Here is a 15191-nt window from a genome sequence, read left to right as displayed (position 1 = left end):
CACACAGTTGTTAGGAAAGGTAGGGGTGGGCAGCAGAAGAAAATGTGTACACCTATCTTTCCCAAGCCTTCCCATCTTTGAACTGCCCATGCTGGCTGGGCAAGGAAACAGTCACGGGGTAGGGTGGGGTGGGGGGGAGGGCTGGCTGGTCCTCCATTCCTCCCACCCCCTACCCACAGCCACATTTCTGCTATTGAACTTGGGCTAATTTCCAGAAGCCAGGGAACAGCTATTCACAAATTCAGTAATTGGAGTCATTAGCGTTGACTCAGAAGTCATTTTTTTTTTCTAAGTCTCGCTCTTGGAGAGCTTTTAAGACCCTTTAAATTGGTTAATGGAGAGTTCAGAGAAGAGGATGGAGCCTTAGCTTTCAGCTCCCCCTGCCCATCTTCGTGGCTCCCCCCTACACACTCAAGGGCAAGAGTGAGGAGATAATCCACCATCTGTTTTATTAAACACTTATACACTCCTACCTGACCTTTCCCCAAAAGGACTTGTGGTCTCTCCTCTCTGACTCCAGGAGCCTAATCTCTACTGACACCTCCACACCTGCAGGGTGATGATAACGTTTTCAAATGACACTACAGTGTGAACTGGCAAACTTGACTGGAGTCATGATGTCAGCTTTGATCCTCACCCAGGTCTCTTTCTTTGTTTTGTTTTTTGAGACAGGGTTTCTCTATGTAGTCTCTATGTAGTCTTACTTTGTAGACCAGACTGGCCTTGAATTCACAGAGATCCCCCTGCCTCCTAAGTGCTGGGATTAAAGGCACTCATACCATACCCGGTGGCTTGGTGACTCTTAAGGTCACAGAGCTGTGGGTACCACTCTACCTTTGGGAACCTAAGCAAAGACTAAAGTCCTTTCTACAGTGAAATGGCTGTGCCATTTAAGGCAGGAGGGTACAGGTTACTGTCCTTGGACTACAACTGAGAAAAGAATGTTTGAAAATTGGGTCACTGCTTCTAGGTGACACAGACAGGTCAGTGGCAGAGCCAGAGCCGTGGTCATTGCAGCATTCTTCTCGTCCATGGTGCTGGGGGGGAGGGGAGTGCTGAAGGTTCCCAGGAAGGTGAGCGGCTAACTGGCCTCTTCTTTGGGAATCAAGTTGTTATATCTCTGAGAACTCTTTCTCAGGCGCCATCATTATGGTGGAGGTCTGAAAAATATTCAAACAGACACACGTAAGCATCAGGCAATCTCTCCCTTCCACATCAAAGATGAAAATGATCATGAGTCCACTGCAGATGAACACGGCAAGGGAGTTGGTGACACTCAGGACTTCCCAAGCTCCAGCCACTCAAGGGAACACCTCCACCCTTTTGTCACCTTCTGGATCTGCCCTCCATTTGGCAGGATGCTTTGTTTTAAGTCGATTCCCTGCTTTTCTTCCTTTTTTAAGCTTAGCTTTGTACATATGTGTCAAGGAATTGCAGGTCAATTTGTTCATCATACTTGGCATTATAGATCAAACATATTACTAAAGTATCTTGATTTACATGCCGCATAAAATCTTGCCAACTACCAGGGGCATGCACACATCAGGGGTTGTTGGAAACTATGATATGGTGTAAGCGTAGTGAAACTGAGGCACAGGAACAGAGGTTAGTTATTGCTCAAAAACAAAGGCAAAGGTGACTGACAAATGGGGCTTCTGCAGTCACTGAGTGAATCTGTTTGTTTTTGCTACTTGGGAGGCTATCAAGTGGAAAAAGGACAAAAAGTCACTGATTAGCCATGCACTTTAAGTAGGTAGGCATCTGAGTACCAACTGGAATTGCTACTCTAGGAAGGGATATTACACCCAATTTTTGCCACCCATCCTCCAGTACACTCTCTTCCCAGCCAGGGCTGTATTTTTTTTTTTTTTTTTTTTTTTTTAAATCTCACCTTAGCCGAAACCCAGTCTCACGAGACTCATTTCCAAGGATGGTATAGCCCTGTTGGGCGCTCCATGGCTGGCTCCAAGATGGCCACTTCTGCAGAGGAGGCCAAGGTTCCCAGTGCTTGAGGCATGAGGGAGGCCTGAGGCACCTGCCAACAGGTTGTTCAAGCTACAGAGGGAGGGACTGGAGAAAGACTTCAGTCCTGTCATAGCCAGGTTGCTGGGCCCTGGGGCTAAAAAAAAAAAAAAAGAGGTGACAGCAATACTTATTCATACAGTTCTCTTAGCAGGACCTTTGTTTAAGAAAGGGTCTCACTCCATAGTCCTAGAACTCACTACGTAGACTATACTAGTCTCACACTCAGAGATCCACTTGCCTGAGCCTTAAGTGCTGATATTAAAAGCGTGTAGCACCACCAAGACATTGGCTCTCCCAAAAAATCATGACAGCAACCATCATCTACTGGTTTATTGAATATTTACTGTGTGCTAGACTATGCTATGCTTTATTTTTAAAGGCAGTGTCTTGCTATGTTACCCAAGCCAACCTGGGAATGCATGCCTCAGCATCCCAAATGTTGCAATTCCTGGCATGCACCACCATTACTGGCTGTGCTATGCCCGTTATTTTCCTCAAGTGTACAACAAGCTAAGGACTTAAGTTCTACTGTTCCTCTGACTGTCAGAGGTGAAACCAAGGCTGAAAGGCATGGAGTCCCAGCTCAGTGACAGCAGAGGTCAAAACACAAGACTACCTCACTCTGAAACCTGGGCTTCCAACTACCACTGGGGCCAGACTAGCAAGGAGACCTGGGGTTACCACCCTTTGTTGTTATAGGGCACTAAGTTTGGAAGGATCCAGGCCTTGGCTTGCATTACCTGCTGTTTCCATGTTAAAGAGGGTCCGAAGCCTCTCCTGGGCCGGTTCATTCCCCAGAGCTGCTGACTGCTGGTAGCACTTAACAGCCTCGCCCAGATTCTTCTGAACACCAAGGCCCCTCTCATAGCAGATTCCCAAGTGGAATCTGCTCTGAGAGTCCTAAAGGAGAACACAGACAAACTGAAGAACTGGAATGCTTAGCTAGGAGTGAGGTGGAGTCAGGCAGGCATGCCGAGCCTTCACCCACGCAGCCTGTCGCATTCTAAGCTCCTCAACCACGAAATGCTAGAGGCCCTGCTTGTCTAAGGAGTTAGCATCCTTTGCCTAGGGAGATTCTACCCCACCAGTATGAAGGCTTCTCTTGCTCAGACTGACTGAAAAAGGACTGCAGAAGGGTTCGGCCCTAGAGGCAAGCTTTGGCCTCTGACAGAGCAAAAGGCCAGTGTACAGAGAGATTTCCCAAAGCCAGGCCCACCTGAGAGGACTACGAATCAGAGCCACAGCACAAACGTGTCTTCTTCAGAGGCTCTGCCCCTTGCCTGTGACCATCTCTTCTGTGGCACTCTTCTGTGAGACAGAAGGAGGCACTGGGAGCATGGCTTGCAGAGCTAGCCTTCCTGACTTCCAACCTAGGTGCCTCAGTTCCCTCCCCTATGGGACAGGGTCACAGAAGCACTACCTACTTAGACTTCTCTGGTCCCATTGTTCCTTTATGTGCCACACGTTTCTGCTACATACTCTGTTCCCACTTAAGTGACACGAAGGCCAAAGTCCATAATAAATACCGTAGATATGGAGCTGCAGGCCAGGGCAGAATATAGCAACAGGCATATGTTAGAACTAAACCCTACCCCTGCCACACTACTCAGTACAAGCCCCCAGAAATAACCCAGTTTCCAAAAGGTTGAAGAGTGGAAGGGCTATGTCCCAACACGGTCCTCCACAGCGGGTGACAGGGTTCCCATCTGCATGCTGGTCTAACCCTAGCAGGCCAGAAGGCCCAGGGTGTACAGGGTGTACCCGGCATATGGATAGCAGGCCTGAGGAGGAAGAGTTACTGGCTGCTGCTAGCTGCCCTCTTCTGTCAGGGACTACAGGTACTATGGGCAGTGCAGAGTGGCTGAGGTTAAGTGTTCTGATGCAATAATGCTATCAGTATGCTGGTCAGAGAACAAAGAGAAGCAGTAGTGTCCTATTCAGGGAAATGACATTGTGCACATTGCCTTCGGGACTCCTGACCCTTCCAGGTACAACAGGAATCAATGAATCACAGGTCACCTTGGCATTTCACAGTGAGGTTATCTGTGGATTGCCACTTGAGTGCCAATGCCCAGGTCAGACAGCCAAGTATCCCTCTCTCATATGTGTCTGACTTCCCCAGGCCCCCACAATGACTAGTCATGGGTGTAGCTTACAGAGATCTCACACACCTGGCACCTTGGTCTGATACTCCCAATAACCCTGTGAAGTAGCAGACAGTCAAAGTGGGCATTGTTTTAAAGGCAATGAATGAAACAGATCCAAATTAAGAAGTGATGGCCAGCCAAGCAGTGATGGCACATGCCTTTGATCCCAGCACTCGAGAGGCAGAGGTAGGTGGATCTCTGTGAGCTCAAGGCCAGCCTGGTCTACAGAGTGAATTACAGGGCAGCCAGGGCTGTTAGAGGGAAACCCCATCTCAAAAAAAAAAAAAAAAAAAAAAAAAAGATGGCCCAGTATGCATTGAATGGCTGGATGTGCAGCAAGCAACAAGCAACAGGCTGGGTGGTTTGTAGAGAGAAGCCCTGCTGTGCCACACTTCACAATGTCTGAGTGCAAGTATTTCCACCTGAGCTGAGCAATACCACCTCCCTTAGACTCAGCACTCCAGTGGCCCTGTCCAAGGTCACACAGTGGGTCAGTGGAAACCATGGCTTGGCTAGCCCAAGGCTCCTGGAAAAGGTACCATGAGCCCAGAGCTCAGAAACAGTTCCCAAATCCCTTTTCTTATCAAACTCAATCCCCAATATGCATGGACTAAAGATCTCATAGGTACCCCATTCTTGGCTGCCAGCCTAAGGTATTTCACAGCTCTCTGCTCATCCAGGTGTGGCTCCTTGGTAAAAAGCACCCCGAGGAAAGCTTGCGCCTGTCAGGGAGAAAAGAAAAAGACACCTTAGTCACTTTCAGGCTCTGCATACCTCATTTAGAATAGACCCTGCTGGTGGCACTTACCTCTCTCAAGCCAGAGTCTGCTGCCTGCTTCAGCATAGACACTGCCCTCTGCCGCTCAGGGTCTGACAAGGAGCCTGAACTTTGCAACAGGCACCGGGCATAGCGGTACTGAGCCAGGCTGTGGCCCTGGATGGCTGCCAGGTGGTAAAAGAGGATAGCCTAGGGCAACAGGAGAAATACTCAGTCTGCAGGTAATTTTCCTCTTTCTTTGAATGAAAATTTAAAAATCATTCAAATAAATACATAATCATTATAGGTTAGTCAGGTAAATGTCACGTCAAAATCTAAAAAACCCAAAATGCAAACATAAAACCCCAAGAAATCCTGCCTCCTACAGAGCATTAGGGCTTTTTGTTTGTGTCTTTGAGCTATTGTCTTTTTGAGATGGATCTTTATTATATAGAGTTCCTGTAGTCTATTATTACCTATATATCCCAGATTGGCTTCAAATGTGTAGAAATCCTTCTGCCTTAGCCTCTAGATGATGGGATTACAGGTGTATGTTACCATGTCCAATTAAGGTTATTCTTTATTAAAATTTTAGTGCACATGCTTCCAAGTCCCCTCCCCCCATGGATTTGTTACACACACCATGTATATACATTTACACATGTATGTTTGTGTACATGAGCATACATTATATATTTTTTATTTGTATGCATGAGTGTTTTGCCTGCACATGTATGTCTGTATATCACATGTGTGCAGTGCTTGTGGAGACCAAAGAGGATGTCAGATTCCCTGGAATTGGAGTTACAGGCAGTTGTGAGTCACCATATGGATACTGGGAATTGAACCCAGATCTCTGAAATAGCTAGTCCACTTATCTGCTGAGTCATCTCTCCAGCCCTAAAGATTATATTTATGTATGAATATACACTCATACAGAGAAAGAGACGTAACAGTATACCATAAGTGTCTTTGTCTGTTGATATAGATCTGATATATCATTGTTAAGGTCTCGTAGACATAAAAGAACAGCAAGTTAATTTTTCCCCTTTTCTTTCAAATACAGCTCAACAAAATAAATATTTTATATATGACAACATTGTAGACCTTCTATCTTAAAATTAACCTATTTGCTCTGAGAGCATAGTTACAAAGAAAGGCAAAATGCCTGCCATCCCTGAGTTAGGAGTATATTCCTATAATTGAGGACAGCTGGCTTTTCCTGAGTTAGGAGTATATTCCTGTAATTGAGGAGAAGTGAAACTATTAACCCCTTCTGTTCACTACTCACTTTCTGAGCTCACTGGACCTGGGGATGCGACAGTACCTTACTGAGGTCCCGAGGGGTGCCTCTGCCATACTCAAGACACAAGCCCACATTGTACTGCGCTTTGCTGTAGCCTCGGTCTGCGGCTTTCTGGAAGTAAGAGAAGGCTGCCATGTCGTTTCCCGTCTTCATGTTCTCTGTCCCTGTAGAAAGCATGGAGCACAAACACATTTCCCACTATCTTTACACATCCTCAACCAGGCCCTCAGGTTGCTTATCTCCTCCCAGAGTCCCTCTTTACTTCTTCTGGATAAATGAACATGGATAAATGTGCAGCAATTACTTCTCCAGCTGGCTCACTGGTGCCAGAGACCAGTGGCAGGGAGGTTTGGTGCCAGAGATTGGGTGGCTGTGCTTGCTTACCTGGCCAATAGTTCTGGTTGTCCTTTGGGAACAACTCCTCCCCTGGGCTGTCAATCATATGCCTGTGGCTCTTCCCACCAATGAGACTTTGTGAGGAGGGTGACTCTTAGACTGAGAAAAGTATTCTGACAGCAGCAACCTTGGGACACTACCAGCGGGGCCCTGGGTCTCTGGAGCTTCCCTGAGTGCCATTCTCCTGAGGCTCAGCAGCTCAAGCGACCCCAGAGACTCTTGGGTTTAAGTCAGCTAGAGAAGGTTCTCACTGTACACTTGCACTGCTCGGGTGATCTTGCTTAGCCAGCCTTATGGGGCAAGGAAGAACCTCAGCAGAGACAGTCAATGCCTGGCTGACATCAAACTCCAAAGCCAGGCCCTCTGCTTTTCTCAAGCATTAAGGAGACAGGAAATGTACAGGCAGGACTCAAAGTTGCCAGTTTCCATCTTTTGCTTGAGAGATGCCGTGTTCTGCCTCTATCACCAGGCCTCCCATTGTTTCTACTCTAGAACCTTCAGACCACACTCAGGGTTTAAACTCTTTTTAGCACTTTCCTAATATACCAACCTTTGTCTATGGACACAGCTGGTACAAAAGAATAAGCCCTGTCTCCTCAATTATACTGTAAAATCCTCGAGGCAGGCAGAACAAGAACGGAGAAGTAATTTCGCATGGGATGAAAATTTTACATAAATGCAAAATATGATTATAGCTTGTGCTGCCTTTGTGCTCTGCCACAAGGCTCAGCACTTGCTGAATAAATGAATATATGAATGGAGGAATGGGCAAGAGGGTTCTGAGAAGAGCCTGCCCTCCAAATCACTAAAAAAGCCAACCAGGAAAAAGCCACATTCCACTCAGCAAGCAGAATTAAAACTTGCTTCCCTTCCTCCTGAAAATACACTGTGCAGGGTTCACTGAGTCCTCTGTCCTTGGGAAGGAGACTGGAGGGGCAGAAGACCCCACCTGCTCATGGGTAACCTGAATTCCTCCACTCCTCTGGTCACTGCGGCCTCTAGCCATGGCTAAGCCCTCATCGCATCCTGCTGAGTTCTCAGCCAAGTCTTCCTGCCTGGTCTCACGTTTCCCTTCAGGCCCCCTCAATCCATGGTGATCTGTAAATAGCCACACAGATCTTTGGATGAGTAAGTCAGATCACATGACCAACCTTCCTGCTCCAGTGGCTTCCTGTGTCACGTAGAAAAGCCTTCCTCTCTTCCTGGGTTCAGAAGGCCTTACCTGAGCTGGCTCCTAGCTACTTCTCGGACTTCATCCTTCTATGCTTTCTGTGATGGCTAAGAGCCAGCCAGTCACCTCTCTTTTGTCCCTTAACAAAGAAAACTCAGTGCTGTCACAGCACCTTTGCACTCCCTTCCCCCTCAGCTGGAGAGCTTTCTCCAGATGGGAACAAAAGTAGCTTGCCTTTGCCAGCCATGATTAGCTCATGGCTCTCCCTTCCAGCATATTCCTACATGAAAAGTTGTTCTTTGCCCAAGTTAGTGAAACAACCCCTTGTTCCATTCCTTTGTAATATCTATCATCTGAAATTCTTTTTTGTTTGCTTGGGTTTTGTTTGTCGAGACAGGGTTTCTCTGTGTAGCCCTGGCTATCCTGGAACTCGCTCTGTAGACCAGGCTGGCTTCAAACTCACATAGAGATCCACCTGCCTCTGCCTCCCGAGTGCTGGGATTAAAGGCATGGGGCACTGTACCTGGCCAGTTTACCATGAGAGTAAAAAACCACCACATCTCCAGGACAGAGTAGGGGCTAGCAATGGTGAACTTGCAGTAAATATGCTCCAAATGAACCCCAGCTGCTCATCCAGCCAACTACCAGGCCCAGCAGGTGCTATTGGGAATCCTGGGCTCTACCTTATATGGCTTGAGACAAGAGCCAAGTCACTGAAGAACCAGGACAAATGTCCACGTCATGTGGAGTCCCCAGATTTGATAAAGGTTCACTTTTATATGCATTTGGGGACCACTGCAAATGGCAGGAGCCTGTTCTTTTTTAAGTAAGGTACAGAATGCTGAGTATGCTCTAAAATTTTCTACTGTTTACATGGGACAGAATTTTCAAGGAAGCACATGGCCATTCAGCTGAAGACTACATTTCTCAGCCTCCTCTATGACAGATAGCCATAACCCTACTTTGTGGCTCATGTACCACTATAAAGGGCAACTTGAAGGTTATGCTCTTAAAGGAAAGGAGTGGTCCTCTAGCTTACCATGTCTCTCCTCCCAGCTGCCAAGAATATACACAGGAGGGCAGGAGCTGGAATGACTCATGATGAGAGTTCAGCACTTGCTGAATAAATGAATATATGAATGGGTGAATGGGCAAGTTCCCCTAGCAGAAAACTAGAGAGCTAGTTTTAAGACTGGCTGAACACGAGAGTAAGGATGGGTCCTTGGCCCCACTGAACTACCATGCCACATCTGGTCTATCTACCTAAGACAAGAGAAACCTCTTGCTTAACCCCTCCACCCCCAAACAGGCCTCAAAATCACTGAGATCTACCTGCCTCTGCCTCCCAAGTGCTGGGACTAAAGACATGTACCACCACTTCCTGGCTAAACCACTCTCTACTGAATTCCACCCACCCCATGCCCTTCCCATCTCCTCATCCTCCTGTCTTGAGGAGGGGAAGCAGGTACCTAGAAAGTTGAAAGTGATGGCAACGCTGAGCTGAAAGAGTTGCTGGATGGAAGTCATAGCCTCCTCCAGGGGAAGAGCCTTGGACTTGTCTTGTTCCTGGGGAGGAAACAGAAGGCGGCATCAAGGTATCGTTCACTTAGATCTCCACTAGCTCCAAGAGTGGAGTGGGCATTCAGGGTACCAAACCTGGGCCATACATTTTTTTCTCCAGGGGGGCAGGCTTCAGTTGCCTTTGCCTGGGATGTGAAGTCCCCGCTGGCATGCAGGAAGTCCAAGTCACTGGGCTCTGCAAGGGAAAGGCAGACACCTGACACCCAACACCCAGGCAGTCAGGGAGAAGAGAAGGATGTGACCTCTCCCTTTCTCTCCCAGTCTGTCCGGTCTATGTCTAGTAACTCTCAGTTACCCCAGAAAGCAAGAGGCCTCACAGGGGTGACAGCTAGTTGCCTGGGCACACAGAGCAACAAAGGTCCACCCACCAGCCCCTCCCTCTCTGGTAGGTAAGTGTTAGGTTCGTCTACCCCCCTCCCCATTCTGTAGGTATTAGGTGAGGTTGCACCTTCTTCAGGTAGGTTCAGAAGGCCAGCGCTCAGGGAGTTGTCTGAAGGGCAGCACTGTGGCTGAGCTGAGGGTTCTTCTTGACCCAGCCTTGGTTCCCTGAGGCCAGTGTACGTGGGAGCGGGGCAGTCAGGTCTGGGAAGAACGTGCCTCCGAAGAGCTGGAGACAGACGGCAAGAAAGTCAGGTGAGAAAGCCATCTGCTCTTTGGGAGCTGGAAGCATTTGCCAGTCAATTCTCCCTGGGGTTTGGGAGGCCAGAGGAAGAACTGTGAAACTCCTGAGACACCGCCCTCCCACAGTCCTCCTCCACTCCCTTTGCTGCCCTTCCCCTACAGCAGCAGTTCTCAACCTGTGGGTCATGACCCCCGGGGATGGCTTAACACCATTGGAAAACACAGTATTTGCATTCATGAGGAACTATATTAAGGAGTTGTAGCACTAGAAAGGTTGAGAACCACCGCTCTCCAGGGATCCATATTCATGCTGATCTCCCTTCCCGAGCACAAATCACTTGCATTCTCCTAGTGGCAGGGAGTGCTGACCTCATTCACTACTGTAGCCTAGCACCCAGCTTTGTGCTTAATGCTAACACAAGAACTGATACTCCAACCGATAATGGCCATGTACATACTATATGTGCTAGGCATTGTGCTAAGTCTTTGACACATATTAACTCATTGGGTCTTCCCAAGGAACCCCATTCATTATTACCCCATTTTACAGATAAAGAAACAGAGGCATGAGGAGACTAAAACTGATTTCTTCAGGGAAACAAGAATAGTTAGTAAGCAATAGTTGGGGGGGGTTAAAATTCTTAAAATCTGACTTCAGAGTTTCAGTCATGTGGCTATGTGCTTTCTGCACATAACCCAAAATATACACTCAGTACTTTCAGTTACTGATGACTGCAGGACTGAACCTAACTGGCTAGGGATTGGGCAGGAAGCCACACCCAGGGTCTAAAGTAGCTTAGGTGTGGGGGCTTCCTCTCTGGGAGGTGACAGAAGGGCACTGAGGAGCACTGAGGGGCAGGCATGGCCCACACCCCACTGTGGCCAGCACTTCCCCACACTCCTCTTCCCCTGACTTCAGAGAGGAAAGGCAGGAGCTGCTGATGGCTCTTTTCCTGAGGTGTGGCCAGAGATACTTCCTGGCCCAGAGAAACTCCCAGCCTGACCCAGTTGCCCCTTGAGGATGGAGAACTCACAGGAGTGTGGGTGCCGCCAGGAAGAGGAGAGGAAGCGGTACAGGGAACTCTGCCAAGAGCATCGCTCAGCTGGCTGAGGTCCTGCTACCAAGGGTGCATGGAAGTGGATTTGCCTCGCCAGGTGCAGGGCCAGCACGGCCAGAGTGCCCTGGGAAAGAAAGCAGCACGTCAGGAACACAGCCCCCACCTGTCAATCATCATCTGCCGGGAGCTTTTCCTGACTAACTGGGGCAGCTCCACACCATGTACTTTCACAGCACTTGAGCCTGGCCTTTAGTGTTCAGTAGTCCTTTTCAATCATTCACTTAGGGTCTGTCACTCCTTTTTAGTCTGTAAGCATGGCAGAGGCAGGGCCCATGGACCATGCACATTCTGGTGTCCCTGGAGCCCAGGGCAGTGTTAAGTGAGAGTAGGTGCCTGAAAAAATGCATGCTGAATGCATGTGCCAGCAAGTTAACAGAATAAAAGGGTCTAGGCAGGCAAAAAGATGCTGTAAGATGGAGCTTAGCCTAAAATACAGGGACAAGTCAGAGTCCCCAACCAAGTCACAAGAGCACACATGTATAAGTGGAAGTCTGAAAAGATGTCACAAACAATTGAGGTAGCTCTTACCCCAGGAGCTGCTTGTTCACCCCTATCTCCCTGTCCTGGAGACAACCCATACTTCTTTGCTGCAACACGAAGTGATAGTGTCCGAGCCCTCGTGACATTTGCATCTTTTGTTGAAAGAGAAAAAACCCAAACCCACAGAGAAACAAATCCAATGATCCAACAATTATGCATAATATCAGGAAGAAAACAAATCAGAGGGCTACAAAGAGCCTGAGAGGAAAGAGTACTAGAATGATGAATGGGATTCAGCCTGAAGGAGAAGAAAGACAAGGCACCATCATTAGGAAAATAAGGTGAATAGTTTGTGTGCAGACCCTTCCACATAGGTAGCATGGCAGAACCTAGAGATGACAACAGGACCTCTGGAATCTAGGTTCAGGCCCCTAAAAGAATCGATGTGATACTGACCTAGGGCTCAGATCTTTGACAAAATGTTAAAATGTTTCCTTCTCTATGGTATAATCTGCCTCCAGTTCATAGGAACCATGACAGCCATGTCACCGTCATGGAAACACCCCATGTTCAGCTCTGCTGAAGACACCAAATTACAGGTTTAACAACCAAAAAAAAAAAAAAATGGCTGGGCAGTGACTGCTCATGCCTTTAATCCCAGTACTCAGGAGGCAGTGGAAGACTCTGATCTCTGAGTGTAAGACCAGCCTCGTCTACAGAGGGAGTTCCAGGACAGTCAGGGCTACACAGAACACTATCTCAAAAAACAAACAAACAAAACCACCACCAACAAAAAAAAGCAAGGCTCAGAAGAGTCAAGTCGCTTGTCTACAAATCATGAAGTACCAGGTTGGAATGTGACAGATCTAAAGGTAATATATGTGTTCATTTCATTCAGAATAGTGTAGAGCTAGATCCTCTACATGGAACACTGCCTGTGGGGTCAAGATTCTGCCCTATGAACCAATGCTTGTGATGCACACCAACCAGATCTTAGAGATTGGTTTAACAAATATTTACTGAGCAAAAAATATGCATTAGGCTCTGAATTAGGCAATTCTACAAGATATACCAGGTGAAGCAACCATATTGTAGGTACAGCTTGAATGTCAGGCCAGCAAAATCTGGTTCTTCAACTTAAAGGCCATGTGAATTCAGGTATATTATTGACAGTCTAAAAGCCTGAGTGTCCTTGTGTATAAAATGAAGGCTAAATTTCCCTTGCAAGACTTTTGTAAATATTAAACAAGATAATGTATGCATAACAGTTCATATGGGTAAGTTATACTATAAGCTATTTATTATCATTTATGCTAAGCTCTATGAAGGCAAGAATAATGTCGTCCTTTTCTCTGCTCTGTCCCTAGTGCTTAGCTCAAAAATGTTAAATAAATGTCTATCAAAAGGGAAGAATAAATGCATGGCAGGGGCTGGAGGGAGGGGGATGTTTCCATGAATATGCTCAGGGTCGCAGGCCTCTCACCATGTGAATATGATCTTGTCCTTGTTTCAAGACTAGGATGTTCTCCCATACAAGATCATTCTCATCTACGCTGAAGGTACAGGTCATAGCTGGGGAAGCCTTACCCATGAGATGGCATCCCGCAGAGTGTTTGGGGAGACATGAGCAGACATCCAGTGGAAGGCATCTTTCCAACTACCACACTTTGGGTCTCTGTTCTTCCTTGGACCATAAGAGCCTGGCCTAAATGGTACAATTAGAGGCTATTAAGTTCTGTACAAAATGGGAGGAGGCCACATGTGACATGTCAGTCTCTCACCTGTCAAGGCTGTGTCTAGGAAGCAGAGGGGTAGTAAAGGTTGTCTGAGGCCCATCTGAACTGGTGGGCCTGGGTACCTCTCGGAAGCCAGGTCCCAGAAGGCGGGGAAGAGCTGTGGGAGCAACAAAGATCAGGCACACTAACAGCAATGGGCTGAAATAAAAATGGCCTCAACAATCTTCCTTCTAGCCTGTGAGGACACCTTACCCCAGGAACCCCGGAGTCACTGACAACTATCTGTGCAGTTGTTTTGTTTTTTGTTTTTCCTAATGCTGGGGATGGAACTCAGGACCTCCAGCATTCTAGGCAAGCCCTCTACCACTGAGCCTAAGACCCTAGCCCTTGCAGAGGTTCTTAAACCAGGGTACAAACGGAAATCTTCAGCCTAGTAGGGATCCCGAGGTACCACCACCCCCGAACTAATAAGGCAAGACCCCTCAGAATGGAGTATGTTTGCTTTAAAAAAAATTCTCGCTGAGTTCCCACACTCGCCTATTAGTGGCAACTTCTGTTCTAGAACCATAGATCTATAATCACACATTCTAACTACACTAAGCACATGTCTCCAAATTTCTTCTCTTTCCATTGGCCTTTTTTTTATTAGACTCCGCCCCTTCTAGAGCTCCACCCATCTCCTTGGATACACACTCCACCTTCTCCCCATTTTGCCCTACCGTGTCTCTAATTCCAAGGGCTCCAGGCTCCTCGAATAGAGCCTCGCCCCCTATATCTAACCCCACCTACTGCCGCTTTGGCTGTCTTCCCGCGGAGTGGGGCTCGTTGCAGTTCTGAGGCCATGGCCTGCAGGAATTGGCCTTGCAGATGACCCTTACCTCGCCCTAGGAGCCTTGTCAGGCGCCACATGTCGTGGTCAGCACCATAGAGAGCGTGCAGCCGAGAGATCAAGGCCGTAAGACCGGATAGGGACCAGCGCGGCCGCTGCGCAGTCCTCAGCGGCCGACTCTTCAGCCAGCCAATCAGCAAGGAGCTTTGCCGGAAGGATGGTGCTCTCGGGAGGAAGTGGTGAATGGGGCGGGCTTGGCGCTGGCGAGGTGAGAGCAGCTAGGACGTAATGCGGTGCCAGGGCCGAGGTGTCCTCAGTCGCCATCGCAGGAGCCGCGGAGGTTCGCGGGTCCGTATGCGGCTGGTTGGTGGACCGAAGTACCCAGGGCAGGGTTTGCCCCCGGGTTCTGGCCAGGTTTTGTCTCTTTACATTGAGGCCGGACACTTTCTGAGGCAGGATTGAACGGCAAAGGAAATCCTCGCCAGCGGCCGGGCAAGAATCCCAGCACAGCCTAGTTAACAGTTGTTAAAGGCGTTTTTCTCCCTTTTCAGTCATAAGCAGTTGCTTCTGCAGTAATCTCACCAGAAACCCAGTTTGCAGGCAGAGGACATGTACTAAACCCTTTGTGCCACCTTAGTGGCATCTGATTTTACTTTTATCAGATTACAATTCCATCCAAAGAACCAGCCCATAAATTCACTTAACAAAAGGGAGGGAAGAGGGGTGGTTCCTAGCAACCTTATGAGGTGTAACTTAACCACCAAAGATATATATGGCTAATACGAAGACAACTGTGACTCCCTGTTGGGGGAGTCTACACTTACTGGTGTTGCCTTCTAAGCCTCAGGCTTATGCCCATGTTAAAGTTATCTTTAATACGATCTCCAGTTCTCCCTCGTCATAGTGGCTAGGCCTGAAATTCTCCTCATCCTCTAAGCCAGGAATCCTGGTTTGCCTGAGTCAAGGTTCCTAAAGTATGAGGAGAACTCAGGCTGCTGAAGGTGACAGACAGGTAGACCTGTTT

General features: G+C 47.9%; 1 protein-coding gene across 1 annotated transcript; it reads right to left on the bottom strand.

Annotated features, from left to right (window-relative positions):
- Positions 1–424: 424 nt before the first annotated feature.
- Positions 425–14376, bottom strand: Dele1 (DAP3 binding cell death enhancer 1). Its single transcript, XM_051200755.1, has 13 exons — positions 14217–14376; positions 13384–13495; positions 13190–13307; positions 11039–11186; positions 9832–9990; positions 9470–9558; positions 9272–9368; positions 6257–6399; positions 4981–5139; positions 4802–4894; positions 2766–2925; positions 1892–2119; positions 425–1160 (listed from the first exon to the last, which is right to left on the bottom strand). Exons 1-12 carry the CDS (start codon positions 14245–14247, stop codon positions 1893–1895), a joined length of 1536 nt encoding a protein of 511 aa, XP_051056712.1. The 5' UTR covers positions 14248–14376; the 3' UTR covers positions 425–1160; position 1892.
- Positions 14377–15191: the final 815 nt, after the last annotated feature.

The sequence above is a fragment of the Phodopus roborovskii genome, unplaced genomic scaffold (assembly GCF_943737965.1).
Source record: "Phodopus roborovskii unplaced genomic scaffold, PHOROB, whole genome shotgun sequence".
Taxonomy (NCBI): Eukaryota; Metazoa; Chordata; class Mammalia; order Rodentia; family Cricetidae; genus Phodopus; species Phodopus roborovskii.
This window is presented reverse-complemented; position numbering and strand designations above follow the sequence as displayed.

Coding starts and splice junctions, on each gene's coding strand:
- Dele1 (XM_051200755.1), bottom strand. CDS start 14,247: ATGTGGCGCCTGACAAGGCTCCTAGGGCGAG. Junction 9,559..9,831: donor TCTGAACCTACCTGAAGAAG/GTGCAACCTCAC, acceptor TTTCCCTTGCAG/AGCCCAGTGACTTGGACTTC. Junction 2,120..2,765: donor CTTTAACATGGAAACAGCAG/GTAATGCAAGCC, acceptor TTTTTTTTTTAG/CCCCAGGGCCCAGCAACCTG.